The following is a 15339-nucleotide window of genomic DNA, read 5'->3' as shown; positions in this document are numbered from 1 at the left end:
GAAGTCAGGAAACAACTGGCGCAGCGCATAAACAAACTAGTTTCTGATAAAAGCCTGGTGTATTAATACAAAAGTAAACTTAAAGAAATAATAGACAAACGCACGATTAACGCGTTAAAAAAATTAATCTCCAAAGAAATTATCTTGATAATTGCAGATGTTAACTGTGATTAATTGACAGCCCTAATATATGTATATGTACGTGTGACCCAATGACCCAAAGCACAAAGCCAAAGCCACACTGGAGTGGTTGAACAAGACGAGAATTAATGTTCTTGAGTGGCCCAGTCAAAGTCCTGACTCGAATCCAATTAAATTTATCGTGACACTTGAAGATTGCAGTCCATCGACGATCCCCAACAAACTTATCAGAACTGGAGCAATTTTCCTGTGAATAATGGGCAAAGATTTCACCATCCTACTATCCAAAAAGACTCATAGCAGTAATTGCTGCAAAAGGTTCTTCTACCAAGTACTGACTTAAGGGGCTGAATACTTATGCAACCAGTAAATTTCATTTTGTGAATTCTTTGCAAGTTTTGCTGACATTTAACCACTAAAGCTTTGAATAAAAACAGTTTGTTTGAAAAACTGTGCATACATTATTTGTAATTCAACAAAATGTGACATTATTGGTAGGGGGGGAATACTTCTGCAAACTACTTTGTGTGTGTCTGTCTGTCTGTGTGTGTTATATATGGATATACACAACACACAGTGCAGTCAGTTTTATATGAATCACATCCATCAAACTTAGTATGAGAATGGTAAGAGCTTGTTCCCTGGCTGCAGTGTAATCGGTTGACCACTAAATGTCACGAGTTCCTGCATGTATGCACGCCCATGAAAAATCCACAGCTGCTTTCCTTAACGAATTGTGGATAATAGTCAATTGGTTACCAGCTTGTTAAATTTAATGACACCTCAATAGAAATGGCTTCGCTGATAGCTTTGTGATGGAGGGGTATAGAGGCGTAAGGAAGCAGAAGTAACAAAAAGAAACCAAAACTTGAGTAAGAGATCTAGTGTTTGTTCCACACAAAGTACTGTTAGTGTAGCGCTCCAGCTGAGAGCTAGGTTTATTTTGTTTGTTTTATTAGCGGTTGTTTTGCCACCGCAGTGTACTTATTTTCTGTTGCGATGCAAATCTCACAGTTTTTCATTAAACGGAGATGCAAAGCGCTGTAATCCTCTCCCCTCCTCCTCCTCACCGCCCCGCACCATCTACATGCATATCACAAAATAACACTGATGTACTCAGTATGTATTCAATTAAATGTGTATTCACTTCATTGAAACACATTTTCACTAACAGAGGACACAAAAACATACCTGCACAAGTATAGGAATGATTTTGTCCCAGTGGTTTTGATCACTATATGCTGTTGATTCTTATGTCAGTGATTCTTAAACGGACTGCACTGTATATATAGATTGCTGTGTTTCTCATACTGTGTTTGTTGTTCTTGTATATTCTTTCGGAGTATTCCACCAGTGTTGTAGCTATCGGGGCTAACAGTGGGGGAACTTTGGCCTCTAGTCTGAAACATGTATCGGAGCAAGGACTCGCTCTGCTCAGCATAGCACTATACGGGCAAGTCTTGTGCTGTCCATGCTGAGCCTTCGACCTGATACATGAAAAGGTCTTAGTGCTAATTCCTGCCCTGCATACACGGCTAACAGTACTGTTCTGTATAGGGACAGCATGTAGGCTTATTGCTTTCAGCTGAGCCTCCTGCACAGTATTGGTTGTGTGCTTGTACCGTACCGTGTTGTAGCGTACTACAGGACGCGAAATAACCGACGGCACTGACGGCAATTGCCATGCTGCTCAACCCATTTTGCCGCAGTGCCGCTCCAAATTTAAAAAACATGCAGCAAAAGCTGCCTCCGTGCCCGCCGTCATTGCCGCCGGTGTCCGTCACCAGCACATCTGATCTACAACCCATTCACAAACTTGCTCAGCTTAGGTGGCCCGTTATGTCACAATTCAATTCTGTGTCGTTTAATCTCATCATGTGAGAAAATGACTCATTATTATGATGTATTATTGTTGCGATTCTTTTTACTATACACCTCCCAGCACTAAGCCACAAGAACAACGTATCATTGGTTAATAAAGGGCTAACACAGGGAGGGGTGTTATTAGTTGTAAGACTGAGCTGAATTTGACTGCGCTTAAATTCCAGGGATTTCAGTCACAGAGTTGTTGTCTGGCACGGTCTTCTTTTAACAGAGCTTTCCGTTTTCAACAATGAAAGCACCATTCACAGCAGTGACAACACCGTTCACAACAGTGATAACACTGTGTAAAGCGGTAACTAACAACTTCTAAAGGTGAACATCCACTCTTAAGAGGAACAGCACCCTCCCAGCAGTGCACATGCCGTTTTTTCTAATGGTGATTCACTGCCTTCACTCTGGTCATCGCCTTGAACAAGTACATCATGTTTCCCTTTTGAGCAAAGACCCAGCCAACCCTAACAAGCAGCTGGTTGCCCTGATTGCAGCTAGGAGACAACTCTGACTGTCCCAGGGCCATGCTTGAACTGTGTGCAGTTCTTCCCGGCCTGCAGTACTTCAAGGAACATCTGCAAGGGAGGCACGTGGTAGTCATGTCAGACAACACAACCATGGTGGCTTTGTAACCCTAACCCTATCTATCTGTCTGTCTGTCTGTCTGTCTATCTATCTATTATCATAATTAAACCATAGATATGCATGTGTGTATGTTTACATATTTATGCGTAACTCAGTTATATTTGTAATTATATTGAAAACCCCAAACCTAATTTGAATACATTTTAACTCATTTTGTCTCATACAGACAAGTGTTCTGCGATACCTCAGTTAAGGAGTATTGATACGATACCATGCACACTATCATGATATTCGATACTATTGCAAAACTTTATGTTCATTACATTTTAAATGGCTTCCAAATTCCTTTTTTTTTTTGCAAGTGCAAAGTGCATAAGAGGCTGATAACAGTTAATAATGCTACAGCATGGTGGAATGCTTGCTGTTTAAATATTTCCAGTGTATTCAAAGGTCATTGCCATCGACTATACAATTCAAATAAAAATGGTAAGAAAGCACAACACTGTGTAAAAGACACCATTTTCTTTATTTCTTACATATAAAAAGAGAACTCTGGCATTTCAGCCAGCTTCAAATACTCAAATTACAAGGAATCTCTTAATTCTTAAAGATAACAAAATAACACAGAAATACTTTCCTTGAAGCAGACTCTTTATAACTAGGCCAGATGTTTTACATACAGGGGTATCTCAGAAGTGCTAAAAAAATGTGAGCAAGGAATGAAAAAAATGAAGCACTGTTGTGGAAGCTGATTCACATGGGTACTTCAAGAAATGGCTTGATGAGGATCTTGATTGGATCAATAAACCACCAAATGAGCAATATGGGCCAAATGGACCTCCTCTTGTTTGTAAAGTTTCTTAGTCATATTCAACATAAAACCTCCATGAATCTATACTGTTCAAATCTTTTAGAAAGTAAAACAGAGTATAATGCTAAACTAGACTAGCCTGATTGATTCATGTACACTGTAAAACATTTATTTTTAAACAAACACAGTAAATGTTACATAGGGAATACACACAAACGTTGTATTCCTTAATTTTGAACACCATGCGTTCATTTTACAATTTTATAGTGTTAGATATTTTGAAAATCACCACTTCCAAATAATTTAATAAAGTTAGTTCAGCGGATAAAAAAACATATTTCTGGCAAAAAACTGCGCTAACATACGCAATTCAGTAATGCATATGTTAATGCCTTCCTCTTACGTGCGAGAATTTAAGCGTATTCAAGCTAAATGTCTCAGTGAAAACAACGTCCCAGTGCACCTTAAATAAGAACATAAGACGACATTTTACTAGCGAGAGGAGGCCATTTGGCCCATCGTGCTGTTCAGTTGTTAAAAATCTTGCAAAGAAAGTAAATTAGACAAAAGACAACCCACTCTGACTACTATAATAAACTTTGTATTGCTTTCATGCTGAACCTGTAGCGATCTGCATTGGCGGACTTTTGCAGTGTGACTCAGAAGCTTTATAGCTCCTGTGCTTTCCTCTGCAGGTGAAGTATCACATTGATCCTGTTAGGGAAACATGTGCTGGCAATGAAGTCTGTATTCATTCTGGTCTTTCCACCACTCATGCTCACATTACATGCACATAAAATACTGATTAATACAAAATCCAAAGAACATAAAAACATCGCTAACATTTCTGACACGCACTGCAATGACGAAAAATAAACAAGCATCAATGAACTCCCTTTTGATCAGCTTCTAGCGCATTCCTGTTTTATGTGTTAACTTTGCTGTGACCTTTTTTATAAGTAATATGCACTTCGGTAAAGAGATCAGTATGGTGATTTGAAAGATGTTTCAATAAATTGGTGGCATTTCCTCCTTTGTTTTTCAAATCTTTAAAACACTCAACATTATGGCTGTCCGCCTTCAACCAGATTGCTGTTGTCATCTGGCTGAAATCTAAAATAGTTCCACATCAAGCTTCTTTCTCCGGCATTCACCATGACTGCTGCAGTAATTTAGTTTTCCCAGAGCGCGCAGGGTAGTTGGTCACTTCCGCTAAGTGGAAATGAATAAGCTTAGTTCGTATTGCTTTTAAAGCACACAATTACAAGGTTTTGTTTTAAAAGCTAAAAAAATAAATAAAAAAAACACGGTATTGAAAAACCGCAATACTTTGATATTTTTATTTTACCCTGATATTAGGTATTGTAGGATTTTGGTGTCATGATATACCGTAGGTATCAATATACCACGGAACACTAATACAGACACACCAATAGTGCTGGCTGTTTTGTTGTTTTGACGCGTATTAATAAAGTTTGTTAATATAGTTTTATAGAGAGGGGAGGTGGGGGGGCAGACTGACTTTGTTTACAAACTGAACGCAGGCGGCACACACAGCAAGTGATTTTCTTGTGCATGTTAGAAGGGAGAGGGAGCATGGGGGGAAAAATAATCTGATGGAGGAGGAAGAGATTTTGATCCTAGTGTAAAAAAAATAGTGGAGAAAGTGGACACATGAAGTAAAAAAGAGTCTAGTTAATAATAAATAAATTAATTCTAATCCTACTTTCTCTGCATACACTATATTTTATATTTTTTCTTTCTCTAGATCTTTCAGCTCTGGGAATATCTAGACACTTCAGTAATCAGCTTCTCCACATTTGCTCTCTTGCTGTATTGGGAGGAGGGGCTCACATCACTTTTTGCTTCTGCCTGCTCACTGTTTGTTAAAGAATCATCTGCACCATGGTGGTGTGAACAAGGCTTAAGCACGCTCTATCTGCGACGGGGACGGGGTTGATGAATCTCTGATAAAAATATTTATCGATAATCGCAAATTTTGCTGTCAAACGATGAATTTGAATAATCGTTGCAGCACTAGAGTGCACTACCACTTACTTTCCCTCAAGGCAGTCCACCGGCCAGGGAGCCTAAACTGGGCAACAGACTTTGAGAGATGGCCCGCACAGCTCCAAGTGGCGACTTCACCGGGACGTGGTCAGGCAGATTTGGGACAAGTATGGGTGCGTGCAGGTGGAGCTCTTCGCAACCCAGGAAACGTCCCAGTGCCCTCTGTGGTTCACTATGTTCGAAAGTAGTGTGCCACTAGGTGTGCACGCCCTGACTCACAAGTGGCCCAAGGGCCTGCTGTATGCCTTCCCGCCACTAGCATTGATCGGTCCCTGGAGAAGACCAGATCAGAGAGTACTTCTCGTGGCCCCAAACTGGCCCAGGAGGTTCTCTGTCGTGGTCCAACTACAGAGCGTCTGGACCACCGGGATCTCCTCAGTCAGGCTTGGGGGACCGTGTGGCACCCCGACCCAAGCTGATTACAGCTGTGTCTGGCCCCTGAAAGGCTGAGCCACTTGAGCCTGGCGGACAGCGCTATAGTAATACTGCAGAGTGCTAGGGCAGCTTTCATGCGTGCCCAATATGACTACAAATGGGGTGTTTTCCAGACCTTGAGTCTGTCACAAGGGCAAAATCCGACCTGCCAGTTATCCTGCAGTTTCTGCAAAACCTGTTGGACGAGGTCTAGACCCCCTCAACTTTCAAAGTCTACCTGGCTGCCCTTTGGCTTGCCACATGCAAATGGACTGTCCCCAGAGGAAAGACTTGGTTCCTTGATGGCACTTGAATATGGTGCTAGAAGCCCTCACTAAGCCTTTCGAACTTATGCATACTGCAGAACTGAAATTCCTGTCCCTGAAAAGATGTGAGTTCTCTAAGGCTTGCCTATTCTTTGCACAGGGCAGATCCAAAGTTGCTGTCCGCCTTGACTCCTCCAACGTCTTGACAACACAAGGTGATGGAAACCAGCTGCTCCAAAAATGTGTGGAATGTTGTCATGTCGACATGCCTTTTAACATTGGAATAGCTTTAAGTACAGCCTTATTTGACCAGAAATAAGTCAACAACATGAGCTCACAGCAAAAGTCAATTATCAAACCAGGTCCAACAAACAAAAACTATATATATATATAATTTGCAGAGGATTTGCTTCATATTTTAGGGCTTCTGTTTTTCGGGTTTTATTAATTGTATTTTTCGGTGCTTATTTTTAGCTATTTTTGAGTTTTATGTAAATCGTTTTTTTCGGGGCTTTCGGTTTTGATATACTGTATGAAATTATTGTTTTCAGTTACTTTCCAAAATGCTTGAGCGTTTTTTTTGTGTGTGTGTGTCAAAATATGTATAGTAACTCGACAGTACTTGCACACTTAAGTTGTACCTTCTTTCCTTTGCTGTCTTCCACAACGAAATCCCTATGGTCACGGGCACATTCTTCTGGGGTTTTTGTGTGTAGGCATTTTTGTACATTTCGCCACAATTCTGTTTTAAATCCTCTGTATCTTAACTGTAATACAGCTTTAAATCCCACTAACAAGCCTCCATTCCTGATTGTAATTTTTTTAAATCTCGCAAGCGGAGTCTCCTATAGAAATGTAGGAATGTGCTGTCACTCAGTAGTTGGGGTGGGTTTAAAGTATTCAGAACTAATCAATTATAGACAAAATGTCAGGAAAGCGGGACATTGCCCAGCAGCACTGGGAAATGCATTTATTATTATTTTTGTAGTATTTTATTTTTTATTTTTTATTGTGAAAAGGATAAAGTCAACGTGAATAGATTAACCATTTCCACAGTTTTTACGGTGTTTTCCGGTGTTTATTGGCTATCCACCAATTTCATTTTTTTTGTATCGGAGGTGTTTTATCGGTTGAAACCGAAAATCAGAAGCCCCACATATTTTATATAATGTTCCTTTTTATCAGATCCGTTAGTAGAAAAGTTGAGATCTACCTTGTGATGGGAGATCTGTACTGACTGTCTGACGTATGTATGGTGCTGCAGGAAAGAGGGCAGTAGCCTCGTAAGATCCGCCTGTCAGTCATGGCGATGACACAGAGAGGTGGGGAAGAGAGTGTGTTGGCTTTCCCTCTCTCTGAGTGACTGAGAGGCGGACCTTGGGAGATTCCAAAGAGCAAATGGCTGCCTAGTGGCAGTCATATTTTCTTCAAAATAGCAAGTGATTACCGGTACCCTTGATTATATATCTTTTATAGAGGATCTGTTCAGACATTTCTGTCTGGTGGCCTTCTTTATTTTTGTATTATTTATTTGCAGGTATTGTAATACATTTTCACACTAGTGTAGATGTCAGACAATATGAGGCGAATCCTATTATGCATTTTTTGTCTGTGGTTGTTATCTCTACATCCCTTCTCTACTCTAGATCCCAGACTGGATGCTGGCTCAGGTCCAGACACCTGTGGAGGGATGTCCTCTGAGGGCTACAGCTCCCCCTCCAGCCCCAAGCTCGATGGCAGAGAGAGTTTTGAAAGCCAGGACGAGAAGGACAAGGGTAGGAAGCTACACGCTTCATGTTTTAACGTGCTTGAGGTACTCATTCAGCTGACCTGAAACATCTGTGTCTCATCTGCAACAAATCACTCACACACTAGATGAGCAACCTCAAACATCTATGAAACAAATAGCAACACGTTTTCATCGGAATATCCTCCTGGGTCAAACTTGAAGAGAAAAGAACCAGCCTCTTTAAAAGCACGACTCAGCAGTCAGCAGATGCTCCTCTTTGTGTTCAGTAAAGAAACTGATGTAACGACTCAAGCGAGTTTTGTATGGCATGGAATATCGCTCATGTCAAATGTCCTTATTCAGATTAATTCATCTTTTTTTTATAAAATTGGAGTGGGCGCTAGACTAGATAATGCATGTTTTAAATGTTGTATTGCAGGTCTAAAGTTCATGTTATATTTATGTGTCTTACATCTCGTCATGAGCAGGTACTCTAATCGCTTTCAAAATGCCGTTCATGTGTCATCCACAAAGTTCTCAAAAGTATTTAATAAACACGGAGCAGTCATGAAAACCGAACATTCAGATTTTCAAGGGAAGAGCTTGTGGTAAAATAAGGGCGGATGTATTTTGCTTCATAGTAAGTGAATATATTTTTATTTAAAGTGCATAATACATACAGTATAAACAGAAATACAGTTGGTGCCGCTCTTTCAGGACAACTCCGGAGATGTAATAATATGTAGAATAAGCAGCTGTCCCAATTTAACGAGGCATTTGAGATGACCTTAGTCACATTTAGATTCATAATTTATATCATGTGCAAGAGAGGAGAAGTGATTTTACTTTTTTTAAATTCTAATTGAAAAGAAAGACAATGAAACCACATTATGAATAAATGTTCAAATGTAATATTTTTTTTTATTCCTAAACAAAATGAATCACTGTTTTTTATTTCTAAATTAAATGAAAAATAAGGAAATCACATCTTATCACAAGGCGAGGCTTTCTTTGCTAAGAAACCACAGGAGACTCCAGCTCCTTCAAGAGTTCAACATGGTTTACGTAATTTACACAAGTCACAGTGTAATCACGTACTCACTGCACTGTGCTACGTGACCTGTCTTACTCTGAAAAGCAAACTATGTTCATCATTTGAAAACACTTTATCCCATTTAAACAAATTGACGTCCCAATTAAACGACATAAATAGTATTAGGAAGAATCGTCTACCAGAGTTATGTCTCATTTAAGCTCAGATCCCAGTTATCAGTATCCCAATTATCAGTATCCCAATTACGCGGGCGCCGACTGTAATGGAAAAAACATCAGTGTTACATTTAAAGTTTAATAAACTGTATATCTACAGTACAATAAAAAATACACAAACTGTGTAAGGCTCAGCAATGTTCTATCTCTTGTTCTTGTTTATTTTGCTGCCATCAAGAAATAACTACTGCACAGAGTAAGTGCAAGATTTTGTTTCAATTGCATCTCTCAGCCATATGAAAATGTTGGTATGCGGTCAGGGTCAGTAAGTTTGGCCACCCCTGGGTTATTATAATAACCATTGTTCCCTGAAATAGAACTGTAACCATTAACCATCAAGATTGCTGTGGCCATGATTGCAGCAGGCTTGAAGGAAAAATGATGACGAGATCTGCGTGTGCAGTCCCTATATGCCCTCGGGTGGGGGCGGGGGCGGGTGGGGTTCACAACTGCGTTGCAGGCTCTGACGAGCAGCTTTGATATATTATTCAGGTTCTGGGTCTTTAAGAGAGAAATACCCATTAGGTAATGGTTACATTTCTATTTTAGGGAACCATGGTTATGATAATAACCGGACATGATGTGACTTGTCTATTATCAGTGTTGTCCTGTTAAAAAATATTTCACTGCCACATTGTTTTCTACTGCACAGTTGAAATACATATTGTATCATCTGTCAGTAACATTGAATGAACCCCTTTCCTCCCTGCAGATACTGACAGTAATTCTGAAGACTCTGGCAATGTAATGGGTGCAGCTTCTGCTGAGGGAAGGTCTGTCGCCCCAGCTGTGTTCCTGAAGGATGACGCCCTGCGGCCAGAGAGCCCCCTGAGCAGCTCCAAGTTCACCCAGCTCTCTTTTATGCCGCCCATCCAGTGTGTGATCCAAAACGGTGCTCCCAGGCCCGAAGGTGTGGTCCCTCCACAGACAGTAGACAGCAAGCCTGTGGGCTTGATGGTGACGGTGCCCACTGCCCTTCCTTCCATGAGGGAGGCCATGGTGAGTCCTGCAGCAGCCGGAGACACGGAGAAGCAGCACCTGGATACCATCTCCCTTCTGTCTGCCTTAAACCCTTCCCAGCCGCAGCAACCAGGCAGCCCAGCTATCTACCCCCTGATCCAGCGCTTCAAAATGTCTGCCCCGCCCATCTCCCAGAGCTCAGAGAACTTCAACACCACCCAGCATCAGTCACTAGTGGGTGCCATCAATTTGATATCCCCTAACCCAGCCTACATGTCCACCCTGAAGTCAGCCAGAGGATTTCCGAGTGGAGAGCTAATTGGGCCAGGTTTGCCCCCTGCCATGCCCCACACTGAGGCTCTGCAAGCCCACAATAAGCCTCCGCCTCTGTCCTTGCCCACAGGCATGCCAGCTCCACTGCCCTCCTTTGGCCTGCCTGTCTCCAGGCCCTCCCCAGGAGCTGCAGGCACGCCTCCTCCCGCTCGTCCCCAGGCAGTTGGCCAAGTGCAGGCCATGGTGCCTCCAGCTGTTCCCACTCACACCCCGGGACCTGCGCCCAGCCCCAGCCTGGCTCTCAACCACAGTACAGCTCAGAGCGACAGCACTTCATACATTGACAGCAGCGTGAACTCTGCTGGACCCCATCAGCCCCCACCACCACCACCACCACAACAGCAGCAGCAGCAGCCGCCTCCCTCTGCACAACAGCCGGGATGTGGGGCTTGCGGGTGCCGGGGCAGCTGTGGGAGCAACCACCCACCCAGCTTCTACTTCACCCCCCATCGGCAGCTCTTCAGCGTCCAGCCACTCTTTCACCTGACGTCCCTGTGCAACAGCAGCTACCTCAACCAGGCGCACCAGAGCAATGGCGCAACACAGCTGCCTTTCTTCCCACCTGCTCACTCGCCCTACCCTAACGGCCCCTTGCTGCACGCACACACAGACCACATGCTTGGCAACCAGGCCAACTATGGCCTCCAGCAGATGGCTGCTTTTGGTCGCTTCTATGTACCACCGATGTATCAGACAGTCAGCATGATGCCCAACGCTGCCAATGGGGCGGGAGTGAAGAAGAACGGGAGCATCTCCTGCTACAACTGCGGGGCCAGCGGACACTACGCACAGGACTGCAAGCAGCCATCAATAGAGGCCAGCCAACAAGGTAATCTGAATGGGGGGTGGGTGAGGTCATTCTAACTTCAAAAGCACTTTTAGAGGCTGAAATGTAGTGTGTTCACCATATGCTGCCAATACAAATCATGTTATGAACAAAATGTTAAGACTTAATAAGCTACAGCCCTAATATGCGAGAAAGATCTTTGCTACTGCCAGTCAGTTTGGTGGGCAGGTTTTTGTTTTGCAAAGAGTGTTGAATGTTGAATGTATACAATAGTAAAAAAAAAAAAAAAAAAAAAAGGTAAAGAAACCAAAACTTTAAAACGAACAAAAATGTAATTGGGGCACTGTCACAGGGTGGCTTTGTGAATGACGTCAGGCCAGAAAGCAGTACACAGACACAGTGGTGAGGAGTGAAACTGAGACGCAATGGCAGCGTTCAGAAGGTTTATTGAAACAAATAAAAGTTTTAAACAGAAAACAGGACATGGCACTTGCGGCCAAAATAAACAGACAAACAAAACGGACTAACACTAAACAATGGACGGACAGACAGACAAACAAACACGGTGAGTAAAATAAACAAACACGTATCGTGCTGGTTCTACCAGCACGCAGTAGCAATTGTTTTCTCTCACCCATTCTCCACTCACCAAACACACAACCCCGAGTGATTGAAAAGTGGATCTTTATATACTGTTGTGCCGGGATTCAATTACCAATTAATTATTCACTTGAATCCCAGCACGTGAACTAATTCTGTGCAACCCTGTGCTTACATATTATTAACTACTTTAAATGCCCGTGAAGTGAAGTGCAATCCCCGTGCATAATATACAATTATACATTTTTAAACACTCGTGCTCATTACCCATATTATATCCTGTGTACCAACTACAATACACCAACATTTACACTCTACATACAACATAAAACACAAACATACACAAAGGGGCGCGGCCCATTGCCACAGGCACATAAATCAAAATAAAAACATGAAATATATCAACAATTGTAAGTGCTAGATGTTCGTAAAAAGCATTATCATTATGTTAAGTGTTGGTCATTGAGCATTAAGTGAAAAGAGGCAAAATAAAAGCACAAAGTCAATATGCTTGTCAGAACAATAAAGCAGGTATTTGTATGGTACAAGTAGTTATAATTGTGTACATTTCAAATTCAAACAAGTAGAAGTAGGCAGCTTTTTTATTAGGTTATTTTTAAATAGTCTTAAATGGTGAATTTCGATTAATACAGATTATTTAGAAGGTTTTGAATTAAAAAAAAAAAAAAAAAAAAAAAAAAAAAACTTGACTGTTACCTTGTCATATTTGTGTATAGTCTGGGGCAGCAGTGTGGAGAAGTGGTTAAGGCTCTGGACTCTTGATCGGAGAGTCATGGGTTCAATCCCTGGTGGGGACACTACTGCTATACCCTTGAGCAAGGTACTTTACCTAGATTGCTCCAGTAAAAACCCAACTGTATAAATGGGTAATTGTATGTAAAAATAATGTGATATCTTGTAACAATTGTAAGTCGCCCTGGATAAGGGCGTCAGCTAAGAAATTAATAATAATAATAATAATAATAATAATAATAATAATAATAATAGTCAAAACATTTGACAGCACTTTTACTCAAAGTAACCTTCTGGACAAATAAAAAGATATTAAGAATGTTTTGTCAATGGCCATACAAAAGTCACAAGTTGATTGGCTAAAAATGTGCTGTAATATCTAATTACCTGTCTGAGGCTTTAACTTGGAAGTCATTCCTTATGCAGCACATGCCGAACAAAGATAAATACATTCAGAAAATACTTCTTTCATCTTCATTTGAATGTTATTGCAAAAGATTCTGCAGCAAATACAGTAGATTTTAATTATATCTTCAAAAAACAAAAAAAGCGTACTTGATCCAAGATTTTAATGTTCTGCACAATTTGCTTGCTATTCCTTGTTTTACCTGTGAAGCCCGAAATCTCTGTTCTGATGTAATTCAGTTATTTGTTTTCCAGCCTATTAGCTTATCCTCTGTTTAAAACTTGATCTTACACCACCTACACTTGGTCATCCTTCAGTTGACAACACACCAGATACAGTATTCAAGCTGTTACACCATCTGGGGTTCTGTGTTCTTCTGTGGCACTTTCTCATGTGCTCGGTCGAGTTTCTACTGGAAGCTTTGTAAGCTGTGCACAAACACCCTGTTAATCCTGATCTTCAGATTGGATCGATTTTCTTGGTAACAGAGGGTGGAGAACGCTGTATGAGGCTTAATAAATAATACCCACATTGTGTGCTTCCAGTGTACACCTGGGCATAATGACAGGTATATTGTGCATTCGACTGGGAAAATTGACCTAATGGCCTATTCTTGTTCCCAGTATTTCACCACAGGGACCGAAGGTGTAAGGGTATTATGGTATTCAGAATATACGAACTGGCCTATATAACATTGTTATACTTTACTTTATATAATTTACATCAAAGGATCAAATAGATAATTTAATGATTCTGATATTGCAGTGTTTACAAGAAACACATGACTTTATCTTTGCTGCACCACCTGTTGTATTTATGGCTGCAATTTAGTCTTCAGCATAATCCCTATTAACAATTTATCTGATTTCAGTGTTCGAAAATTATATTGCCGGACATGCCCAGGGCATGTATAAATTTGGTGGGGCATGTAAAACAATTGCTTACATGCCCGAGTCGGGCACCTACAATTTTTCAATGCCCTAAAACAAAAGCAAGCGATTTACTTTATTACAGATTTAAACTTCCATATTTGCTCCCACATCAATTTTTCTTTTTTTACCTACATCACTTCCAGCCAGCATCTCATGTGTTCTGGTATTGCGTCCATGTGCACCTGCGCAAACAGCAGAAAATGTGATGCCCGAGTGTTTTGAGTTGCTATTGGTTAAGCTATTCTGCTGTCGGAGTGATAACAGATTGTATTTGCAATGGATTACCGAAACTGGGGGGAAATAACAAAAAGCGTTTAATCAGAGATTCAGAAAATTGAGCATTCTTTATAGTTTATTTTAAAATAATGTTATTTTGTGACATTGAGTCATTGTTAAACTATTTTGGGCCCCCACAAGACTATGTTCATGTGATAGTATCCTTAAGAACCACACAATCAAAATCATAACATTTATTTGAAAGAGTATTTTACGTACTAGTATTAGATGTTTACATTCACGTATTCTACATCATATACAAAGTAGCAGAACGTGCAGAGAAATTAATTAAAGGCAACCGCAGGACAAATAATAATAATAAAAAAGCCTGTATACATGTTTTGTTATGGTTTTGCATTTAAATGGTTTAAAAAAACAAAACAAATTAAAACATTCAGAGGACTCCAGAAGGACGACATTGATTAAAAAAATAAATAAATACGCACCCCAACACGAACATTGGTTTGACCCACGGTCTGCACTATTATCAGCAATGTGTATGCAACAGAAGCCGCTGGTAGATTACAAAAATGATTAATTAAACTTAGGCTAGGTAGTTGTTATCTTAGTATGTTTTTATTCTCTATTAATTAAATTATATTCATTGAAAAAAGCAAGAGAGAACCAGATTGTTATTATTTTTGATTGTTTTGGTTTAATATAATATAGCAGGCTAATGTCCCTATTGAAGTAGGCTACAATGTATTTTTTTCATTAAAAAGTTGGCATTGTTCTTTGTTGAAATTAATGTTCAGCTTTCATATTTTGTTGTGTCCTACTCATTTAATCAAACCTAGAAGTTGCTTGTATCGTTCATGACGTTTTTCAAATCAAGTAATCTTATTTGTGTAGAAAAATAAACGACAATAGAGTTGCAGCCAGTGTCATCTTACTTAACGGCACTCAAGCTGAAATCGTAAAGTAATTTAAAGTAGGCTCTCTTTAGCGCGCACACAACTTGCAGAATTTAAAAATAAAGCATTTTATGAGAGGTACCAGGAATAAGACTCTGAATGCCCAGAGGTTCCAGGGCTGTGCCCTGGCACAAATTAAGCACTTGATGTAGGCTTATTTGATGAAAATAAATGGCAACTAGGAGGATGCAGCAGTGGAACATTGGACGTTTGAGACT

At 40.6% G+C, this 15339-nt stretch overlaps 1 protein-coding gene across 2 annotated transcripts in view; it reads left to right on the top strand.

The window, feature by feature from the left end:
• The window catches only part of LOC117394875 (zinc finger CCHC domain-containing protein 2-like), an 88606-nt gene that overhangs the window by 68642 nt on the left and 4625 nt on the right, over positions 1-15339 (top strand). For both annotated transcript variants that reach the window (XM_033993552.3, XM_033993551.3), the window contains exons 11-12: positions 7809-7937; positions 9873-11282. In XM_033993552.3, coding sequence (XP_033849443.3) covers positions 7809-7937; positions 9873-11282 — 1539 coding nt within the window. The remainder of the gene's footprint in view (positions 1-7808; positions 7938-9872; positions 11283-15339) is intronic.

The sequence above is a fragment of the Acipenser ruthenus genome, chromosome 3 (genome assembly GCF_902713425.1).
Source record: "Acipenser ruthenus chromosome 3, fAciRut3.2 maternal haplotype, whole genome shotgun sequence".
NCBI classification, from domain to species: Eukaryota; Metazoa; Chordata; class Actinopteri; order Acipenseriformes; family Acipenseridae; genus Acipenser; species Acipenser ruthenus.
Note: the sequence above shows the minus strand (reverse complement) of the source record. Positions and strands in the feature narration are given on the sequence as shown.